The following is a 24,197-nucleotide window of genomic DNA, read 5'->3' on the forward strand; positions in this document are numbered from 1 at the left end:
CACTGTGCCCGGCCAGGAAATGATATTCTTGAAAAGAGTCAGAAAACTGCTTTCAAACAGCTATGCTGCAATACCTGGGATTATTGCACATGTGCTTCTCATTTTTCTCTAAACTTAACACGAGTCGCCAGAAACATGGTAGTTTTGGGTCTCACAGTATTTTTGGATACATATTTACGGTAATATGGTTAAAAAGAGGGTGGAACAGATGTGGTTTTTATCCAGTTATTTAGTGATTAATAACTTTAAAGGAAGTAACAGATGTATAAAACATTCACTGTGCTTTTTGTCTGATTTTTTTCTACACATGTATCTAATTTGTAAGTTTCTATTGCTCATTCATATTGTTTTAATAATTTCCTTTTAATGTGTTATGAACATCCTACATTACTCAATTTTCTTAAATATTAATTGCTACATAGTATTATATGTACCGTAATACTTTAAAACATCCCTGTTGGAGCTGGGCACATGGCTTGTGCCTGTAATTCCAGCTACTTGGGAGGCTGAGACAGGGAAGATTGCTTGAGCCTTGGTGTATTTTGAGAATGGCCTGAGCAACATAGCGAGATTCTGTCTGTAATAAATAAAATATCCCCGTTGAGGATTTAGAACTCATTTCCAACTTTTGACTTTAATATATTGTGGTAAATATTTTTAAATCTCTGTGTGCACCACTCATTAGGATAAATCTCTAAAAGAAGGCTAGCTGAATCAAAAAATTGTGGACCTTTTCAACAGCCATTTGACACCTATTGCCAAATTATATGAAGATGACTTTCACTGTGTAAAAGAACATTTGTATTCCCGCATTACATAGCCCCGGTGAAAATTTTGCAGCTATAGAACTTATAGGAGCAGCATCCTATTAACACAATTTTCTGGTATATTTTTGCTCCAGTTCATCTTTAGATAAACTCTAAGGCTTCAAAATTCAGGACTTTAGGAGCATTTCCAGAGTTCCCAAGCAATGTTTGATATTGTTTGGGGCCAAATATATTTGGAGTTGCTGTGGTTTTACCTAAATCCTGACATTTTGTGATAGATGCATTGCAACTTGGAGATGGCAAAGTCAATTAATGTTTATATCGTTTCTGGGATTTCATTGTATATGGGCAATGCGATAAGAATTTGCTATTGGGCCTGGGCTTGGTGGCTCATGCCTTTAATCCCAGCTCTTTGGAAGGCCAAGGCAGGCGGATAACTTGAGGTCAAGAGTTCAAGGCCAGCCTGGCCAATGTGGCGAAACCCCATCTCTACTAGTAATACAAAAATTATCCAGGAGAGGTGTTAGGGGTGTGTGTGTGTGTGTGTGTGTGTGTGTGTGTGTTTGTGTAATCCCAGCTACTCCAGGAGGCTGAGGCAGGAGAATCACTTGAACCTGTGTGGCGGTGGTTGCAGTGAGCTGAGGCACTCTAGCCTAGGAGACAGAGTAAAACTGTGTCTCAAAAAAAAGAAGCACAAAGAAGAATTTGCTATTAGGGAAAATGTTACTAGTGTACGAGTTTCAAAGATACACATTTAAGTATTTGCTATATGACAACACTGTACAAAATGTTTTATGTTGGGCAGGATGTTGATCAATATTGAAAGTAGGTACCCCATATAATCATTATACTATTGTTTTTACTCAAGAGTGTTTGAACCTTTCTTAATTAAAAAAAAAAAAAAGTAATTGAGTTACTTGCAGATGGTTTTCGGGGGTGGGGGGAGTAATCAGGAAAAGATTTTTGTTTTTAAAGCCAAAGTGCTTTATATCTGTTACCCTACTTAATTTTCATAATTTATGACATAGGCAATCTTACAGACAAGAAAAAGCACAGAATTGAACTGGACTAAGATTATGCCCTAGTAAGCAGTAAAACCAAGATTGGACCCAGGCATTCTGGCTCCAGGACCTGTGCCTTTAACTACCACAATGACTTACTAGTGATCAGCCCATGATTTTATTGTGTTGCCAGCTTCCTAAAATAAAAAGGATGTTTTATGAAGAAGGGGAGGAGTAGGAGAAAATTCCGATTTCTAGGATGTTATTTTGAATTCAATAGGAGTGTGGGTCTTCATTACGAACTCAATACATTGGCAGGGCTTTTATCACTTTAAAATCGGTAATGTTGATGTCTTAACTATTTCTCTCCCTGCTTCCTGGTATTTGTTTTCCCTAGGTACTTCCAATGAGGTAGCCCAGTTTCTTTCCAAGGAAAATCAAGTCATTGTCCGCATGCGGGGGCTCCCTTTCACGGCCACAGCGGAAGAAGTGGTGGCCTTCTTTGGACAGCATTGCCCTATTACTGGGGGAAAGGAAGGCATCCTCTTTGTCACCTACCCAGATGGTAGGCCAACAGGGGACGCTTTTGTCCTCTTTGCTTGTGAGGAATATGCACAGAACGCGTTAAGGAAGCATAAAGACTTGTTGGGTAAAAGATACATTGAACTCTTCAGGAGCACAGCAGCTGAAGTTCAGCAGGTTGGTTTTAAAAACGAGTATGTTGTACCTTTGCATTGATTTCTGTTCTTTATCTCTGAAAACAGTCCTACATTACTCATTATGTTAAAATAAAACTGGCAAAATACTGAAAGTGTAACTGCATGAAAATAGTCTTGATTCTATAACCAAGAGATAGCCACTGTTACCCTGTACACACACAGAAAACATACTCTGTGTTTTTACAGAAATGGGATACTGCTATAGCTGGAATTTTGTATTCTGGTTTAAAACTGTATCTTGAAAGTTTACCCATGTCTGAAAAGTTTCATCTTTAAATATCTCATGGAAGTGCATACTTTATCTAGAAATTCCTCTGGTGTACATTTAGATTGATCTTTTTCTACTGTAAGACATTTCTATGTAAAATGCTTGAACTGTCATCAGTTTGATTTCTGTAGCACTGGATATAGAGCGTGAGCTTTTAAGGTTTTTAATGTGTTGCCAAATGTTATTTCCCAAAAGACTTCATCAGTTTCATACCCTGCTGGTGAGCTCTGTCCTGTTTTTACTAGCTTTCTGCGTGTGTGTGTGTGTGTGTGTGAGTGTGAGTGTGTGACAGAGTCTCACTCTGTCGCCCAGGCTGGAGTACAGTGGCGCACTCTCGGCTCACTGACACCTCCACCTGCCCCAGTTCAAGCAAATGTCCTGTCTCAGACTCCTGAGTAGCTGGGATTACAGGTGCCTGCCACCACACCCAGCTAATTTTTGAATTTTTAATGGAGATGGGGTTTCGCCATGTTGGCCAGGCTATTCTCGAACTCCTGACCTCAGGTGATCCACCCACCTCGGGCTCCCAAACTGCTGGAATTACAGGTGTGAGCCACTGTGCCTGGCTACTTTCAGCGTTTTTGAGGCACAAAATGAGGCAATCACTTCCTCAAAAATGTACTGAGATCTAGGCATTAAACCATTTACAGAATCACAAGCTTTTCAACTGTTCTTGACTTACCAGCCACCAGCTGAACATGTCTTCAGGGATCAGTTTTTCTTTGTAGCAGAAATGGTATAGACTGCTTTTCCAACTTGCTCTTTACATAGCTTTTCCAATTTGCTCTATTTGTGTCCCATAGTAGAATAGTGATTCAAATGATTCCACAGATGTACTTTGTAAGTATTTAGGATACTTACTTATTTCTGTGAGTTCATCAGAGTCTTGTGTAGCTTCTGCATCCCATTATATGTTGTGATTTTAAATAATTGTGCAAAGTTAAGAACCTTTTTACCTAGTAGAATACCAAAATGATTTTTGTACTTAGAATAAGTTTAAGTGAAATTCTAAATTATTTTTGTGTTCCATTGTACTGGTACTCTTGAACCCTAAACTAGCTACATTCTTACAGTTTAAAATTTAAATCTGGCCAGGCGCAGTGGCTCATGCCTGTAATCCTAGCACTTTGGGAGGCCGAGGCGGGCAGATTGCCTGAGCTCAGGAGTTCAAAACCAGCTTGGGCAACAAGGTGAAACCCCATCTCTGCTGAAAATACAAAAAAAAAAAAATTAGCTGGGTGTGGCAGTGTGCACCTTTAGTCCCAGCTACTTGGGAGGCTGAGGCAGGAGAATTGCATGAACCCAGGAGGCGGAGGTTGCAGTGAACTGAGATCACACTGCACTCTGGCCTGGGTGACCAAGCAAGGCTTTGTCTCCCCCTACCAAAAAAAAAAAAAATTTATACCTTTTTGAAAATGTCATAAGTGCTGAATCTCTAAAATGTGCTTGAGTTTTCAAACATGGCACACATTCTTCCCAAACCAGGAGAAAAAACTAGATAGAGATGTGGTTTCAGATCTTTACTTGGAAGGAGAGTTTCTTTTATGAAATCATGGTCTAGAATAAGCTACCGCAGGTCCTGGGCTAGTGTGTGTTGGTTTGGGAATAGAGTAGGCTGCCTCTCTATGATTCTACTATGAGTTGCTTTTGGGTGTGTGTTCTCTCTACTTCTCCATCCCTCCTGATGTATTTAATAAGTTTTGAACTAGTCATAGGTTCTTCCACTGTTTTTTCTTCATTACTAGTAATCATTTTATTCAATAAATATTTGAGCACCTCTTAATTGTCAGGTATCATGAGATGCTTCACCATTTCCTGTCCTGAGTTTATTTATTACTACACTAATTTTCTATTCTTGTTCTTCTAATGTTTTTGCTGTGTCTGGATTGTTGATATAATTTTCTTTTTCTTTTTTTTTTGAGACGGAGTCTTGCACTGTTGCTCAGGCTGGAGTGCAGTGGCACGATCTCGGCTCACTGCAAGCTCTGCCTCCTGGGTTCACGCCATTCTTCTGCCTCAGCCTCTCGAGTAGCTGGGACTATAGGCGCCCACTACCATGCCCAGCTAATTTTTTTGTACTTTCAGTAGAGTTGGGGTGTCACAGTGTTAGCCAGGATGGTCTTGATGTCCTGACCTCGTGATCTGCCCACCTCAGCCTCCCAAAGTGCCGGGATTACAGGTGTGAGCCACCGCGCCCAGCACCTGTTTGTATAATTTCTTATTAAGGTCTTCATGTCTCTTTTTCATGCCGTTTCTCTGGTGGTGCTGTTTGATTTTTGTCCCCTCTTACTCAGCAACTGAGCAGGGTGTGAGTGGGGAAATTAGTGCATGTTTTGGGGAGGCGTTCACTGATTCTTCTGTATTGTCAGTTTATGGGATGTTAAAGGCTAGAGTGATTAAGTTGTTCAGAAAACCTGGAGATGCCACAGATGGCATTTGCCTGAGGACTTCTAGTATTATGAACTAGTTGGCATGCTCTGAGGGAAAAGTGGACAAGAGCCTTGTAATATGAGTGTTGCCTAAGGGCAGTCTTTTGTCTAAAATTTGCCTGACCTATCACCATCTGTTTCCAAGATAGCTGAATTCTGTGAATCTAGAAGATATTCAAGATCTTGTGTCTTACCACTGTCTCAAATTCACAGGGAAACTAAATTACTATTCATCTTTATAGTCAAGAAATGATTCTTTTTTTTTTTTTTTTTTTTTTGAGACGGAGTCTTGCTCTGTCTCCCAGGCTGGAGTGCAGTGGCCCGATCTCAGCTCACAGCAAGCTCCGCCTCCCGGGTCCACGCCATTCTCCTGCCTCAGCCTCCCGAGTAGCTGGGACTACAGGCGCCCGCCACCTCACCCGGCTAGTTTTTTTTGTATTTTTTAGTAGAGACGGGGTTTCACCGTGTTAGCCAGGATGGTCTCGATCTCCTGACCTCATGATCCACCCATCTCGGCCTCCCAAAGTGCTGGGATTACAGGCTTGAGCCACCGCGCCCAGCCAAGAAATGATTCTTTTCAGTTCTTTATATCCACCCATTCTGTCTTGTGCTATTATTCATTATATTTTAATATAATCCGAGTGATTTTTGGCCTGTGATTCTTTTACTGGATCATTCTCTATTTCTTGGGTTTGGAGGTGGAGTATGAAGGTAATGAGGGGAATAGTGTGTACTTAGTGAAATGATATCTAATGCATAGCTACAAAAGTCCACATTTAGTGATAGGTTCAGAATTGTATAAAAGCGGCAGCTTTAGGGATAATAGTCCCTCATAGATAGTGATACATTGTTACAAGTAGACACTAAGTGTTTAAATGTTTTGTGATGTACGCCTCACTGTGTATTTGACAAAAATGAGTATCATGCTTTCCCTGCTGAAATGCATGAATCCCTTTCTCCATTACTTCTCAAACTTGAATGTACTTCTGAATCACTTGAAGATTTAGTTCAGATGAAGAGTCATATTGATTAGGTCTGGGGTGGAGCTGGATTCTGCATTTCTAACGAGCTTCCCAGTGATGCCATTGCTGATCTGCGGAAAGCAGGGGAGTAGCACAGCTCTAAATCACTTCTGTTTTGCTTTGAGTACAGGTGCTGAATCGATTCTCCTCGGCCCCTCTCATTCCACTTCCAACCCCTCCCATTATTCCAGTACTACCTCAGCAATTTGTGCCCCCTACAAATGTTAGAGACTGTATACGCCTTCGAGGTCTTCCCTATGCAGCCACAATTGAGGACATCCTGGATTTCCTGGGGGAGTTCGCCACAGATATTCGTACTCATGGGGTTCACATGGTTTTGAATCACCAGGTAAGAAAGATACTTAGTGGAAAACTTATTTGCTTTTTCTCACTACATATGAGAATATCTAATACTAGATATTAGATAATCTATTAGAAATATCTAATATTAGATATTAGTCTTTGATAAATAAAATTAGTCTTAGATAAATTTAGATAAAATTAGTCTTTGATAAATAAAATTAGTCTTAAATTACTTACATCTAATTAAAAAGTACATAGTCCTCAGTTACACACTAAGTCTTTAAGGAAAGACTTAACTGTAAATACAAGAGGTCTTTAGAATGAACTGAAAATAATGCTATCATTAGTATAGTAATTCAAATTCAGCTTTGATTCCTTCATCACATATATCCATCACATTATCAATAGCATCAAGTAGGCACCACATACATTATCAGTCTTGACACAATTTTTCTTATTTTGGCTATTCAACCCTGCACCTCTGCTGTAGTGTTACAGCAACCATGGATGATGCTTATTTTAACAAATGTTCCAGAATATTTTGTATCCATAGACTATCTAGAAATGGCTTATTTCGTATTTAATATATACATGTTAGACATCAAGTTACATTCAATAGCAAGCAAACTCAATGAGGACTTGTATCCACACCACCTAGAAAGAACAGTATGTGTGGATCATAACAGGCTCTCAAATGTATTAATGAATGAATTGCTGAGAAGCCTGTATCAAAATCTAACGGAATTCTTCTGTATGCAAATGTAAAGTATTTCCTAGATTATTGTCATCTAATTTTTTGTTAAAGAAAATATGTTTGCTGGAAAATTAACAGTATCTTGTGCTGTCATAAGCAGCATAAAATTCTACAAACCCACAAGACAGGTATTTCTAATTGAAACTTTGGAACTTTTTTTTCTTTCTTTTGAGACAGAGTCTCACTCTGTCGCCCAGGCTGGAGTACAATGGTGTGATCTTGCTCACTGCAACCTCTGCCTCCTGGGTTCAAGCATTTCTCCTGCCTCAGCCCCCCTAGTAGCTGGGATCACAGGTGTCCACCATCATTCCCAGCTAATTTTTGTATTTTTAGTAGAGACAGGGTTTCACCATGTTGGCCAGGCTGGTCTCAAACTCCTGACCTCAGGTGATCCACCCACCTCGGCCTCCCAAAGTGCTGGGATTACAGGCGTGAGCCGCTGCAACCAGCCTGGAACTCTTTATTAAATGCAAAGCTATATTAATTTTTGAAAATGTTTTCTGAGGATTAAGGATTGAATGTAGGCTTATATTGAAAATACTGAATTTTTTTTTCCCTAAATTGCTAATTTATCACCTTTTCACTTGGAGATTTGGTCACTTTCATAACTGTAATCTTGTCTCACTGGAAAGCATGTACCATTGGATACAAGGAATTAGAAAACCATCCTGAGCCCTTGCCTTCTATACCAGTTTTCTCCATCAGCACATGCTCGTTCTAAATCTTCAGTCAATATTAATATTATACAACTTGTTGTCTGACCCTCAGCATGCTTCACTGGTAGGAGTTTTTAATGAATAAAATTGCCCACATTTAAGCATCACCAGGGAATTATTTGGTTTCTTATTGAGTCACCACTTCTAATAACCCAGAGGCCATTACTCTTTGATTAACAACAGTATTTGTCTCTCTTTGACTCATGTGACCTACTGTGATTACACTTGGGGAAAGGTTCTTAGATGATGGGCAAACTCTTAGCTGCCTTGAAGATGTTAGGTTTCCATCTTGGACTGGGTTTGTTGCTAGTTTCCCTGGTATGGTGTAACTCTAATGGTAACTTGCATGGTAATAATTTCATAGTCCTTAAGAGACTTACTGAGAAAACCATAATAAAATAAGAAAGTAGTCCTATAAGCTGATCATGTCTTTTTCTCCCCCATAAAACATTCATGCTCAATAAAACTAAGGCGTTCTACCTCTGTGGAACACAAATCTACAGGCTTGGTTTGAAATAGGGGATTTTAGCAAGCTATTACTAATAGAAAATATCTATTAGTAATACCTGTTTGACCAAGGTAGAGCTGTAAGGAGTGAGAGAAGGGCTCCCAAGCAAGGCTGATGATACATACAGCTCTCACCAATCATCACTGGGCCTTGTACCTCCCAAATTCCTTGCCCCCAAGCTACATTCCAACCCAGGCCTCAGGGATAAGGGAAGAGTGAAAGGAATATGGCAGGTCAGTGATGAACTGAGAGCCGAAAAAGAACACCGGTTTGTTCATTTTCCTGTAGGAGAGTACCTAAAGCTCCAGTGCTGGTTCTGTTACTAGCTTTTCTCAATTGAATGAGATTTAATCAAATTTCTCAGAAGAGAAGAAAAACTAATATACGATCCTGTATTTTGAAACCACAGTCTCAAGGAGACCCTTTCGAAACCTTGTAAATCTGATACTAATTAACAAGTGAAAAAGGCCCATTTTCAGCTATGAGCTCTCAAAACTGTTTCTTAAAGGTTTTGTTGGTCATTCTGGTGATCGAGTGATGAAATGCAAGTCAGATTCCAGCAGACCACACCATCACCCGGATTTTGTGGCTGAAATATCTGTATTATGGGTGATTGTCACTTTGCATGTTCTATAAGCAACCATTTCCTTGTTGAAGGAGACAGTCTCCTTTTGTTTTTATTCTTCCCCCACACACTCAGGGCCGCCCATCAGGAGATGCCTTTATCCAGATGAAGTCTGCGGACAGAGCATTTATGGCTGCACAGAAGTGTCATAAAAAAAACATGAAGGACAGATATGTTGAAGTCTTTCAGTGTTCAGCTGAGGAGATGAACTTTGTGTTAATGGGGGGCACTTTAAATCGAAATGGCTTATCCCCACCGCCATGTAAGTTACCATGTAAGTTTTTCTTGGGTCTTGGCGCTATTCTACGCTATATGCTGGTAGGTGCTTAAGCTGCTTTCGTAACTCTCTGTGCCCCTGGTTCTTTCTGAGGCAGGTGAGGTGGTTATATAAGGTTCTCCCATCTGTAATCGGTAGTATCTGGTAATCATTTAAGACCTTGGTTGTGGACACCCATAATTAGAGATGCTACAGATATGCTTTCAAATTATATTCCTGCTTTTCCAGTGATAAGCACTTGATTTCTGAAGCTTAGTGTGCTCCAGCTAAGCACTGACTCTGGGAGGCAACCTGGCTATATAGATAATTTTAGTACGCATTTAAAGTCAAAATAAAAGTATGGCTGGATTGTTTTTCTTTTCTTTCTTAAAACATACTAACCTTTAAGAAGGTCGGTTTGATGCACATGTTGCATTTAACTTTTTGAGCATCAAGTCTTTTTTGAACATTTTTGAGCATTTCTATTGCTCTCCAGGCTATCTGGAATGAGCAAGTTAGCAAAAACAAAAAACAAAACGAAACAAAAAAACACATAGATTAATTAGCCAAAGTTTCCATTGGATCACAGGATCAGTGCTTAATTTCAAGCCATGCTCTTGCTCATTGGCACCTGGGTGCAAGCCATCTGGAATCCTGTTTGAGGGGAATAAGCCCTGTAGTATATGAAGTTCTAGTTAGTGAATAAGGAACATATGGGATCTGATGTTAAAATTTGAGTCTTTTTTTACACAATTTCTCCTGTAAGTAAGATGTACCTTCTTAGGCCTGTTGGGTATGTTTAAAGAATATAGTATTTGCAGTACAGTTCAAAGATAACTAAGAAAGTAAACTGGATTGTGTGCTTGATTCCCATAAAGTGGGGGATTCGGGCACCTGACTTTCTAATAAGAGGGACCTATACTAATAATCTTGTTTGGTAAAGTATTATTTGTAGAACATTCAGTGGGGCTTAATCCTTTTTATCTTTTGAATTTCTAAATGCTAATATTCCATTTACCTGCTGCTTGCTGTTGGTGAATATCTTAGAGTTGATCATTAATGAGTATGAAGTTTTGGAAATTTATAATTGGGTTAAGAGATCTTACAGTAATCTCAATTGTATGTCTTCGGTATATAAACCACTGGTAATGTCAGTAGCTTTTACGATATCCTTTAGTGATAATCTGTCAAACATTGTAGGATAAAGCCTCTTGTGTGACCCAAATTCTGCTTTTGGAATATCCTTTCACTTGTCTATCCTCCTGGTCATTACAGATTTTTCCTCTGAAGACTTTCATTTTTACCCATTTTTCCTCACAAACCCCCAAATAAAAAAGATTTAAAATCCATGTGTCAGCCAGGTACAATGGCTCACACCTGTAATCGCAGCACTTTGGGAGGCCAAGGTGGGAGGATCACTTGAGGCCAGGGGCTCAAGACCAGCTTGAGCAACATAACGAGACCCCTATCTGTACAAAATGTTTTTAAAAGCCAGTCATGGTGGCACACACCCGTGGTTCCATGGGGAGGCGGAGGTGGGAGAATATCTTGAGTTCAGGAGATTGAGGTTGCAGTGAGCCCATGATCGTGCCATTGCACTGCAGCCTGGGCAACAGAGCAAGATCCTACCTTCAAAAGTTCCCATAAGAATATACCTTCAATACGGCCGGGCGCGGTGGCTCAAGCCTGTAATCCCAGCACTTTGGGAGGCCGAGACGGGCGGATCACGAGGTCAGGACATCGAGACCATCCTGGCTAACACGGTGAAACCCCGTCTCTACTAAAAAATACAAAAAACTAGCCGGGCGAAGTGGCAGTTGCCTGTAGTCCCAGCTACTCGGGAGGCTGAGGCAGGAGAATGGCGTGAACCCGAGAGGAGGAGCTTGCAGTGAGCTGAGATCCGGCCACTGCACTCCAGCCTGGGTGACAGAGCGAGACTCCGTCTCAAAAAAAAAAAAAAAAAAAAAGAATATACTTTCAATACTTACCAAAAATGATGATAACATTTAGCCATATTTCTTTTTAGTGGAAGAGCTTAGTTTTTTAAAAACAAAATTCCAATTTTTATGTAACTAATACCTGTTCTACTGGACTTTTTTTTTTTTTTTTTTTCCTGCCAACGCACTTTAGGTGGTTGCCTAGTCAGCCACCACGCCCAGCCATGTATGTTTGTTTTATTGGTGTGAGGCACTGTCCTGTAATGAACTGCTTGATAGTTTTGAAATCAGAATATGAACCAGGCATGGTGGCTCACGCCTGTAATGGCACTTTGGGAGGCCAAGGCGGGCAGATCACCTGAGGTCAGGAGTTTGAGACTAGCCTGACCAACATGGCAAAACCTTATCTCTACTAAAAAAATACAAGAAATCAGAATATGAGCACAGGCTGCTTAACTTTCTGTAAGACTTAGGTGCCTCAATTTGTGTTGTTGGTCTTTCTCTTGCACAGTTTTTGATGAGTATGAAAGAGGCCCTCAAGTTAAATGTGAGATCAATATGTTGATCTTTGGTCTGTAAGCCCATATTTAGCTTGCTGTCTTATGCATTTCCATGGAAATGTAGAAACTCATAAGAACAAAAGACAATTTGAATTCAGCTTGGAGATTTTTGTGGGAAAAAGTTATCCCTTGGGCCTCTGCTGATTGCAAAATATGGTGGTTCTAGGTTTGAAGCTTAAAGTCAGGCACCCCATATTAATTCAGCATCTTGTCTTAACTCTTCTGTTGGGTATAGATGGCCCGGATAGTTGTGTTCATTCTACAAGTGAAAGTATCAAGTGACCAGCCGCTGGTCTTCTGTTTCTAAACCTAGAAGATGTTGGATAACCAGAAGACAATGGAGTTTGGGCCCATTTTTAAATTTAATTTGAGTCAGCTTTTTATTAGTTGATTCTCAGGAAGACTTAGGCATCAATTCCTTGGGGACTATTTCCCAGGTTGGGTTTTTTTCTTTTTAAAGGTCTGAAAATATAAATTAGCTTCAAAGTCCATCATGTGGGTTGCCTTTAGGTGAGAATAATGCAGAGTTGATCTGCTCATTCCTTTTAGGTGAGTTCCTTCTGGCACACTCTATGCTTTGACCTAATGTGTGGTAGTGGCCAAGAGAGGTTTATCATGACACTTCTCATTTGATGCTGTACTAATGGGTAGATAACAAGAGGGAGTAGAAGCATAACTTAAAATTTAAAATATTTTGTAGCCTCTAGTGTGAAACTTATACTAAACGTCAGTTCCATGTTTCTTTCCTCTGAGAGTTGGTTTGTAGTAACTGGCACTCAGGAACATGGGGGGAAAAGTTACATATTGTGAAATGGTTGAGAAGACATGAAAATCCACTTGATATTGGTGTTTCCGAATTTCAGGCTAAGAACTGTTTTTTAGGTTGACAGTGTGGAATTCAGATACTTCTATGTGTTAACTATATAATCAAAAGGAAATTGCTTGGGATAGGATAAAGAGCTATAATCTCTTTCTTTAAAATGTGTAGATGGAGCAGTGACTTTATGGTTTTAGTGCTAGCACGTGCATGTCAGCTGTGACAAACATGTCTCAAAGAATCTCTCTTTGCGTATCTAGGCCTGTCTCCTCCCTCCTACACATTTCCAGCTCCTGCTGCAGTTATTCCTACAGAAGCTGCCATTTATCAGCCCTCTGTGATTTTGAATCCACGAGCACTGCAGCCCTCCACAGCGTACTACCCAGCAGGCACTCAGCTCTTCATGAACTACACAGCGTACTATCCCAGGTAAGGCTCTGACAGAAGTGGAAATGAGGGGCAGAAACAAAGGACTCCTTTGATAGCCAGTGGCCGAGCTCACAAAAGAATATTGTCTGCCATGTTGAAAGTTAGCGTGGCAGGCCACAGCCTCTGGTCATATCTCTGACCAAGAAGGTTGTTTCAAGACAAAGCGAAAGAAGTATAGTTTTTAACCATATACTGACAGCAGGATCTTTTAGGTCAACTATGTCTACAGCTTTCCTTTTTAACCTCTCCTGTCATAGGACCCCAAGTGAGTAGTGATGTAATCACTGCAATAGGGTGGCAATATCAGATGAATGAATCATAAAACAGGAAAATTCATAATAGGAACAATGGTATTTTGAAGTAGTATGAATTCATGTTATGGCAGAGTGAATAAAAACTGTTGCTTTAAATATTCCAGGGCTTATATTCTTTTCCTCCTAAATCTTTAAACAAATCTATAAACCGATCCAGAATTAGATTATTCAGTGTTTTCTTAGCGTCTATATATTTTAAGTCTGTCTTTTTAGTTGTGTTCAGTTTCTCAGACATAGCATCCTAGGGTATAATGGAGAGAATGTAGTCAGTCTGGGAGTTGGGAGACTGAATGTTAGCTTCTTTCCAAGCTATTTAGACAAAATATTTTGAGTACATACACAAGCATGTAAGTGAGGCTTATAATAAGTGTCTTGGACCTAACCTGTCGGATCCTACAGCTATGTTGCATTGTATTTTTCTTCCCTGTCCAATATACAGTTTTCCACTAGGAAATAAGAGTTGGGGGTCTCATAGTAACAGGCAAATTTGTCGCCACTTTTAATTATGTTTTTTATTTTGTTAGGAGTTTTTAAAACATGCTATTGAAAATATTCTTTATTCCACTGGAGAAGAAAAATAAGAAAAAGGCTATGACAGTTGTCAGCTGGAAGGTTTGAAAAGGCTGAGAAGCATGAGTAATTGTTCATGATGGAATACTGTGCCAGACACATAGCCCAGCCCCAGTCTGCCACCCTCTCTGGACGCTGTAGTAATTGCTTATGGCATCAGAATGTCAGGAGTGGAATCCTTGGTGTCTCTGAATGTCTGCCAGAGTCCTCGTTCCTATAGTATAATTGTAGAATATCCACTTCATCACTACTTGCCACCTGAGTATGGTACAGGAAGGAGTTTCTTGGAAATGAGACTCTTGAAGCCCCAAAGGCAGAAGGAACTGACATTTATGGCTTAACAGCTCCTGTAATTTTGGATCTGGGCCTGTAGGTCAATATATTTTTCTACCAGTAGTTTAAAAATTTATAATGTGCTCATTATTAAGTCTGAACGTAGGAGTATAGTGAGTAAAAGTGAAGAGTCCCATCTTATACACCTCCGAGTCTAGAAGTAACCGTTACTATCAGTTTGGTAATACACATGGATGCTTCCAAATAACGTGACATCTTAATGCGTACTGTCTAATAGTTTCTTGTTCCTTTTTTAAAAACTTGAAAATGTGTCAGTGACTTCTTTTTTGTATATTTACCTCATTCTTGTAATTTCCTCATAATGTCCAAAGAGTAAAAATATAATTTAAGTTTATTTGTAGATATTTGTACTTTTAATTTTTCTCTATTAAAGCTCATGTTGATCTTTAAACACTTGATTTTATCTCTCTCTCTCTCTCTCTCTCTCTCACTCTCTGTCTCACACTCTCTCTCTCACTCACAAACTTTTTTTCCCCTACTAGAGATGGGGTTTTGCCATTTTGCCTAGGCTGGTCTCAAACTCCTGAGCTCAAGTGATCCACCTGCCTCAGCGTCCCAAAGTGCTGGGGTTACAGGGGACATGCTTATATTTCTGTAGGACAGTTTTACAGAAGTATAATTTTAAGAATGAAGGTCGGGTGCATTATAAATAAGCTAATACTTCCAAATTAACCCCTAGAGTGTGTTATTTTCTTTTGAGTCGGAATTTCGCTCTTGTTGCCCAGGCTGGAGTGTAGTGGCACGATCTCGGCTCACCACAACCTCCGCCTCCTAGGTTCAAGCGATTCTCCTGGCTCAGCCTCCCAAGTAGCTGAGATTACAGGCAGGCACCACCACACCCAGCTAATTTTATATTTTTAGTAGAGAAGCGGTTTCTCCATGTTGGTCAGGCTGGTCTCAAACTCCTGACCTCAGATGATCCGCCTGCCTCGGCCTCCCAAAGTGCTGGGGGATTACAGGTGTGAGCCAGCATGCCCAGCAAAAAACATTAATTTCTAACCTGGCATAAACTATTGGGCATTTGAGTCTATTAAAAAACTTTGTTATGTAAATGCTCAAGTATGTTTTGGCCTCCACTCTGATAAGTGGGAAATCTGAAACAGCATATTCTAGGGATATTATTAATCAGAAGCTCTTGTGTTTTTCTTTATTTTTAAATTTTCTCCATTAAAAAAAAAAAAGCCACAAGTGGTAGGTTATGCCTGTAATCCCAGCACTTTGGGAGACTAAGGTGGGAGGATCACTGGAAGCCAGGAGTTAGACACCAGCCTGAGACTCAAAGTGAGACCCCATCTCTACTAAAAATAAAAAAAACTGGCTTGGCATGGTGGCTCATGCCTGTAATCTCAGCACTTTAGGAGTTCGATACGGGCAAATCATTTGAGGTTAGGGGTTCGAGACCAGCCTGGCCAACATGGTGAAACTCCACCTACTAAAAAATACAAAAATTAGCCAGGTGTAGTGGTGGGTATCTGTAATCCCAGCTACTTGGGAGGCTGAGGCAGGAGAGTTGCTTGAACCCAGGAGACGGAGGGTGCAGTGAGCCAAGATCATGCCACTGCACTCCAGCCTGGGTGTCACAGCTAGACTCCGTCTCAAAAAATAAATAAAAATAAATGGGCTGGGTGTGGTGGCTTACGCCTATAATCCCAGCACTTTGGGAGGCCAAGGCAGGCAGATCACAAGGTCTGAGACCAGACTGGCCAATATGGTGAAACCCCGTCTCTACTAGTACCAAAATTAACCGGGCATGGTGGCGGGCACCTGTAGTTCCAGGTACTAGGGAGGCCGAGGCAGAAGAATCGCTTGAACCTGGGAGGCGGAGGTTGCAGTGAGTCGAGATCGCGCCACTGCACTCCAGCCAGGGCGACAGAGCGAGACTCCATCTCAAAAAATAAAAATAAAAATAAATGAGGCTGTCATAACAGCATCTGGAAGAGCAGGTGAAATGAAAGCTTGTATGCCTCATGTGGTTTTGTTTTCTCTTTTTGGGCTTGTGACCCGCTTCTCTCCCTCAAAACAGGGTTTCAGTTATCCAGTGACTCATACGTTAGCATAGAACAGAAAATAATGAGAAGGGCTTTCCATTTGGGTCGTCTCTGATTATCAATACAAAATCAGTTACATCACATCTTTTCTCTTTCATTACATCAAGCCCTACTTTTTCTTCTGACCTCTCATGTTTCTCAGAAAAGAATATTCTCCTTTGCATCAAAGGTGTTGCATAGGTGAGAGACATGCTGATTCTTCAAAGAAGGAATGACATACATACCTTCTATGCATCTCTTGCCTTTCGTATGACACTATAAATTACAAGTAATGTCATCTTTTTTGTTTTTGTTTTTCGAGATGTAGTCTGGCTCTGTCACCCAGGGCAGAGTGCAGTGGCTCTACCATGGCTCACTGCAGCCTTGATCTCCCAGGCTTAAGTGATCCTCACATCTCAGCCTCCCAAGTAGCTGAGACTAAAGGCATGCACCACCTCACTCGGCTAATTTTTTGACTTTTTGTGGAGACAGGGTCTCACTTTGTTGCCCAGGCTGGTCTCAAAAGTACTGAGCTCAAGCAATCTTCCCACGTCAGCCTCACGGTGTGCTGGGATTACAGGTGTGAGCCCCCATGCCCAGCCAAGTAACAACATTTTGAGCCATCAAAGGAAGCACAGGAAGTTTTACTTTTTTTAATGAGTGATGTAGTCACAAATAAACTGTGCACGCTTGTATAAAAGCTTTATGGTGAGGAATAACCGTTTTCTTTCTTGGGATAACCCTTTGTTGTAAAATCAGCTTTTGTTATAACCCAATGAGTGAATATGTATATTTAGTAATATGTGTGTGTTTTTCTATCTTTGGTTTGTTGTATAGTGTTATTGTGTTCTATCCTGGAATTCTTTTTTTTTTTTTTTTTTTTTTTTTTGAGACGGAGTCTCGCGCTGTGTCACCCAGGCTGGAGTGCAGTGGCGCGATCTCGGCTCACTGCAAGCTCCGCCTCCCAGGTTCACGCCATTCTCCTGCCTCAGCCTCCGAGTAGCTGGGACTACAGGCGCCCGCCACCACGCCCGGCTAGTTTTTTGTATTTTTAGTAGAGACGGGGTTTCACCATGTTAGCCAGGATGGTCTCGATCTCCTGACCTCGTGATCCGCCCGTCTCGGCCTCCCAAAGTGCTGGGATTACAGGCTTGAGCCACCGCGCCCGGCCTATCCTGGAATTCTTTGTAGTTGAACCAGAAGAATACCAAGCCTCAGAGATGCTTATATTTCCTATTTTGAACTTGCCCTTATCATTCCAGTTTACTATTTTAATTGAAATTTTTATTGAGATTCACATGCAGTTGTAAAAAATAATACACAGAGAACCCTTGTACACTTTGCCTAGTTTATCCCAATGGTAACATATGGTAATCAGTTTACTTACTAATTCACTTGTTGTTGCAAGTGTTCTCACAGGACCAAAAAAAAAGAGAATTCTTGATTTAAAAGTTTTCTTACAAGTTAAATATTTAGTATAACAAATGCAAACAAGAATTTAGCATCCAATGAAATTATGCTAGAAGTAATAGTAATAGTGATGCAATATGAAGCAATATTATAATATGAGAGAAGTGCCGGGTAATTTTTGTCGGTGGCCATGATTACGATTATCAGTGTTTTCAGTTTGGATTAGGTGTCTAAATGATGTAAAGAAGAACAACTGCTGTGGGCAACTCACTCTCTACTACCAGTCAGCGAGAGTTCAGTATGGCTTTCAGGGAGGAAATGACCCTTTGCTAATTAAAAACCTTAATGCACCTTCTGAGAATAAAAATACAAATATGCTTAATCCTTTTTACCGTTGCACAAAATTAGCAAATGTATTGGACCTCAAGGAAAAATAATCAGTCAAAACACCTAACAGACATTTGGTTTCAATTTAAAAAATTGTTTTTCCAAGGATTTTTTCTTATAAAATTCAAACCATATTAATCAAATATAACTTAAAATCCCTATTATAGACACTTGCAAACAGAAGTTGAGAGATTATGTATCTACCACTAAGTTTCAACAGTATCTTTTTTTTTTTTTTTTTCTTTGAGATAGTCTCACTGTGTTACCCAAGCTGGAGTGCAATGGCGCGTGGTCTCAGCTCACTGTAACTTCTGCCTCTTTGGTTCAAGCAATTCTCCTGCCTCAGCTCCCCGAGTAGTGGGATTACAGGCGCATGCCACCACCAGGGAAATGTTTAAAGTAGGGCAATATGAGGTGAAATAAGCTTACTGTGTTCATCAAGATTGTCTCCTGTATTTTGGTTAAGTTCTTCTGCTTTAGAGACCGGGCGCGGTGGCTCAAGCCTGTAATCCCAGCACTTTGGGAGGCCGAGACGGGCGGATCACGAGGTCAGGAGATCGAGACCATCCTGGCTAACCTGGTGAAACCCCGTCTCTACCAAAAATACAAAAAACTAGCCGGGCGAGGTGGCGGGCGCCTGTAGTCCCAGCTACTCGGGAGGCTGAGGCAGGAGAATGGCGTGAACCCGGGAGGCGGAGCTTGCAGTGAGCTGAGATCTGGCCACTGCGCTCCAGCCTGGGCGACAGAGCGAGACTCCGTCTCAAAAAAAAAAAAAAAGTTCTTCTGCTTTAAAGTCGTTAATACTTTAAGAATAAAGTATATAATTTAAAGATATGTCTGATACAAATAGTTAACAGATGAAAAAAATGATCTCTAGGTTTTGTTCTTGGGGGCTGTGGTGGTGGTAGTAGGAAAAGCAATAGCAGTAGATGAAACAAGATTGGCAAACTTGATATTGTTGTGCAGGGCACGTTATCTCACGGCTGTAATCCCAGCACTTTGGGAGGCCGAGGCAGGTGGATCACGTGAGGTCAGGAGTTTGAGACCATCCTGGCCAACTTGGGGAAACCCCATCTCTACTAAAAATACAAAAATCAGCCAGGCATGATGGCACATGCTTGTAATCCCAGCTACTTGGGAGGCTGAAATGGGAGAATCACTTGAACCCGGGAGGTGGAGGTTACAGTGAACAGAGATCATGCTACTGCACTCCAGCCTGGGCAACAAAGTGAGACTCTGTCTCAAAAATAAATAACTAAATGATAACCAAAAAAATCTTCAAAAATAATAACTTTTGTGAATGTGCCTATCTGGAAATTGCTTTCCATTACTTTGCCATTGTGCCCAAATGTTCATGGATCACAGTGGATTTTACTTGCTTCCTAACCTAGGATTTAAATAAAAATACTGCATTTTGAAATGTCATTTTTTCCTAAATCTATAAAAGGATCAGCTGTGTTATTTTGTACTTTCAGCTGAGCAAGAAGACTACTTTTAGCCGAGCACGGTGGCTCACACCTGTAATCCCAGCACTTTGAGAGGCCGAGGAGGGCAGATCACCTGGCGTTAGGAGTTCGACACCAGCCTGGCCAACATGGTGAAACCCCACCTCTACTAAAAATACAAAAATTAGCTGGGCATGGTGGCGCACACCTGTAATCCCAGCTACTCAGGAGGCTGAGGCATGAGAATTGCTTGAACCTGGGAGGTAGAGGTTGCAGTGAGCCGAGATTGTGCCATTGCACTCCAACCTGGGTGACAGTGAGATTCCTCTTGAAACAAACAACTTTCAAAACAGTTTCTAATATAGGATTTTCTTTTTTCTCGAACACTCTGAAGAGACCAAGTATAGGATTTAGTTTGAAAACTAATGTGGGATTTATTTGAAAACTAAATTCTTTTAGGGGACTTTATGCAGTAATCTTGTTTTGTATAAGCAGTCTCTCACTTTGCTGTGTGTTTGGAACAAATATTAAGTTAACTCTAGTATGCAGTTCCTTTGTAATCTTTGATGCAACTGGGGTAAAATTTTTTTTTTTAATTTTGTTTTTTGAGACGGAGTTTTGCTCTTATTGCCCAGGCTGGAGTGCAATGGCGCGATCTCAGCTCACCACAACCTCCGCCTCCCAGGTTCAAGCAATTCTCCTGCCTCAGCCTCCCGAGTAGCTGGGATTACAGGCATGCGCCACCATGCCCAGCTAATTTTGTATTTTTAGTAGAGATGGGTTTTTTCCATGTTGGTCAGGTCCATCTCGAACTCCCAACCTGAGGTGCTCCACCCGCCTCGGCCTCCCAAAGTGCTGGGATTACAGGCGTGAGCCACTGCGCCCAGCCCAGGGGTAAATTTAAGTTTAGTTGCCAAATTTTTTTGGCAGCACATAAATTTGCCAGGTATTTGGGTGAAATAGATTCTTGGAAGATTTATTCATTTGTGCCAAAGTGTTTTCCTACTTATTTGGTTCCTTAGACTTTTCTCCGAGTGGTAGAAACACAGGGCTGTAGAAGCCTATATGGACTTTTAGGAGCACTAACAGAAATCCAGGGTCCAGAGGTAGTCATCAGTCCATAGACTGCTGTAGTTATTAAATCCATGAAGAACCTTGAAAAGTTAACCTTGTTAATTTCAGATGAAAATTAAAGTCAGTTTAAAGGTTTCCTACATGAAAATTGACTAGGTTTTACACTGGCAAGGACTGAAACAGAATGTCTCCAGTTACTTCCAAATATGTGGTATTTGTAACACTAGGGATGTTAATGTTGATAAAATGGTTCTGTGCGGTCATTTTGCAAAGCAGTGGAAATTAGATTTTTCTGCAGGGTTTCGCAAAAATGTGAAACAATATGTAGCCCGTGATTCAGAGGGGAGAATGTAATTCTCTAATCTTCCCACTTAATCCATTTCTCTAACCATACATATGATACTTTGGCCTCTCTTTTTTAGAGAAATTATGGCAAGTCTGCAGGGCCCATGGTAGCTCACGCCTGTAATCCCAGACATTTAGAAGACCAAGGTAGGAGGATCGCTTGAGCCCAGGAGTTAGAGACTATCCTGGGCATACGAAAAATTATTTTTTATGTTGGGATGGTGGCACCCACTTGCCCACTTATAGTCCCAGCTACATGGGAGGCTGAGGCTAGAGGACTGCTAGAGCCTGGAGATTGAAGCTGCAATGAGCTGTGATCCTGCCACTGCTCTCCAGCCCTGGGAGACAGCACAAGCCTGTCTCTTAAAAAATAAATAAAAAGCCACATATATCTATATATGGCAAATCCTGAAATTGTGAATATTAATACTCTCATACTTCTGACTACCTTTACTTTAGAAAATCACCTGATAACATTAATTAGTATTACCAATGTTTGCATTTTGTAATTATTAAATGGAGGAAGAGTATTATAAGTCTTGTTATCAATATAGTATATATTATGAGTATGTTGATGTGGTGGGCATCTTGGCATCCAGTATGTTCATATCTTGTTTTATATACAATTTTATATGATTTGTTAGGCTACACTGTATATTATAAAACTAGACAATATATATTAGGGTCTGGAAAATATAGAGTAGGGAGAAATTTGTGGATAACAGAATCTTGGCCAATTAAATTGATATTGGCATACCAACGGGCTGTGCGGGAGCTTGAGACTGCAGGGAACTGTGATTGTGCCACTGCACTCTAGTCTGGTTGACAGTGAGACCCTGTCTCAGCAAAACAATAGGGTTGGGTGTGGTGGCTCTGTAATCCCAGCACTTTGGGAGGCTGAGGAAAGCAGATCACCTGAGGTTAGGAGTTCAAGACTATCCTGGCCAACGTGGCAAAACTCCATCTCTGAAAAAATAAAAAAATTAGCCAGGCATGGTGGCAGACGCCTGTAATCCCAGCTATTTGGGAGGCTGAGGCAGGAGAATGGCATGAATATGAAAGATGGAAGTTGCAGATTGTGCCACTGTACTCCAGCCTGGGCGACAGGGAGACGGAATCTCAAAAAAAAAAAAAAACAAAAAGAAAACCAACAAAAAACAATGGGTTGGGAGCAGGTAGTCAAAGCAAAGGAAGATTGAATGGTAAAATTCATAATTTAAAGGAAAAGATTATAACTTATCAGGGAAATGGAATTTTTATTTACATTGTGTTTGGAAAAACTTAATACCTATATATGTTGTTTTGTTTGAGACAGAGTCTCCCTTTGTCACCCAGGCTGGAGTGCAGTGTTGTGATCTCAGCTCACTGCAACCTCTGTCCCCTGAGTTCAAGCGATTCTCCTGCCTCAGTCTCCTGCAGCACCCGCTACCCTGGCTAATTTTTGTATTTTTAGTAGAGACAGGTTTTGCCATGTTGGCCAGACTGGTCTCGAACTCCTGACCTCAAGTGATCCACCCGCCTCGGCCTCCCATAGTGCTGGGATTACAGGCATGAGCCACCACGGCTGGCCTATGTTACCTATATATGTACAGAGGATATTACGTGCTGCAGTGGAGGAAGTCTTTGACAACTTTATAATATATTAACTCATGTATTTCATTCAGTAATTTCCTAACATGATCTTGGTGCAGCTTACTGAAGGAGCCTTGGCTGTGATCCTAAGTAATTAATGTCTTTGCAACTATGATGCTCTAACAGTTTTCTGGATACAAACCTTTAGAAAAGCCCCTCTAGTATTATTTTCTTTCCCTTCATTTCCTCACATCCCTTCAGCTCTTTGTTCAGGCAACCCTACGGTTGCTTATCCAGCTCAAGAACAGTCTCCTTGTTAGTTTATTTGATGTGGTGTAGTCTCCAAAACTTTTGAATACACTGAACCTTTGAATACACTGCTACATTGACTTGGTCATTTGTCCCTAACCCTTCAGTTCCTCTGTCATGCTGTCAATTTTTGAACTTTTATATCTTTTGAGTACAAGTTACATTATTGACACCATGTATATATGATATGTTAATAAATACTGGGCACTTGAGAATCTGAAATATAAAGGTATAATGGAGGTAAGAATCTAAAACAGTGACATTATTGAACGTAACTTTAGATGAGTTACTAATTGGCATAGCACTTTTTTATGAACTTTTTATTCTTACTTGGCGTGTGATTAGAAAATTTTGTGCTTAATCCTTATATTTCTCTAAACTACTGCCATAAAGTCAATACACATGATTTTTATTACAGCTTTGAGGTAATTTGATAAAATTTACCTATTTTAAGTATTCGGTCATTTTTAGTGTATTTACAGAGTTCCAAAATTTACAATTGTAGAATAATTTTACAATCTATAGGTAATCATGTAACAGTCTAATTTTAGAATATTATGTCACTCCAAAAAGAAACCTTATGCCCATTAGTTAGAAACTCCCATTTGCCTGTCGTCTATCTCTTCACTGACCCCTCTCCTCATCCCTAAACAACTATCAATCCATTTTCTATTTCTATAGATTTTCCTGTTCTAGATAATGTTTCAGTTTCATTCATATTGTAACATATATCATCCCTTTATGGTGAAATAATCATTGTAGAGCCATACCACATTTGGTTTATCCATTCATCAGTTGATGGCTATTTAGAGTTGTTTACACTTTTTGGCTATTAAGAATACTACTTCAAACATTTGCATTCATGTTTCTGTGTGGACATAGGTTCTCTGTTTTCTTGGGTATATATGTAGAAGTGGAATTGCTGGATAATACAGTAACTTTAGCTTTCAAGAAATTGCCAACTCAGCTGGGTGCTGTGGCTCACGCCTGTAATCCCAGCACTTTGGGAGGCCGAGGCAGGCAAATCACAAGGTCAGGAGATCGAGACCATCCTGGCTAACATGGTGAAACCCCGTCTCTACTAAAAATACAAAAAAATTAGCCGGGTGTGGTGGGAGGGCCTGTAGTCCCAGCTACTCGGGAGGCTGAGGCAGGAGAATGGCGTGAACCCAGGAGGCAGAGCTTGCAGTGAGCCGAGATTGCACCACTGCACTCCAGCCTGGGCAACAGAGTGAGACTCCGTCTCAAAAAAAAAAAAAAAAAAAAAAAAAAAAAAAAA

At 40.5% G+C, this 24,197-nt stretch overlaps 1 protein-coding gene across 5 annotated transcripts in view; it reads left to right on the forward strand.

Moving 5' to 3' along the window:
• ESRP1 (epithelial splicing regulatory protein 1) overlaps nt 1-24,197 on the forward strand; it is a 71,163-nt gene that overhangs the window by 24,858 nt on the left and 22,108 nt on the right. For 3 of the 5 annotated variants that reach the window (XM_025394894.1, XM_025394893.1, XM_025394897.1), the window contains exons 10-13: nt 2,166-2,467; nt 6,337-6,555; nt 9,188-9,374; nt 12,943-13,111. In XM_025394894.1, the coding sequence (XP_025250679.1) occupies nt 2,166-2,467; nt 6,337-6,555; nt 9,188-9,374; nt 12,943-13,111 (877 nt within the window). Of the gene's footprint in view, nt 1-2,165; nt 2,468-6,336; nt 6,556-9,187; nt 9,387-12,942; nt 13,112-24,197 lie in introns of all 5 variants that reach the window. The other 2 variants (XM_025394892.1, XM_025394895.1) reach the window with 1 other exon arrangement.

This window comes from Theropithecus gelada, chromosome 8, assembly GCF_003255815.1.
Source record: "Theropithecus gelada isolate Dixy chromosome 8, Tgel_1.0, whole genome shotgun sequence".
Taxonomy (NCBI): Eukaryota; Metazoa; Chordata; class Mammalia; order Primates; family Cercopithecidae; genus Theropithecus; species Theropithecus gelada.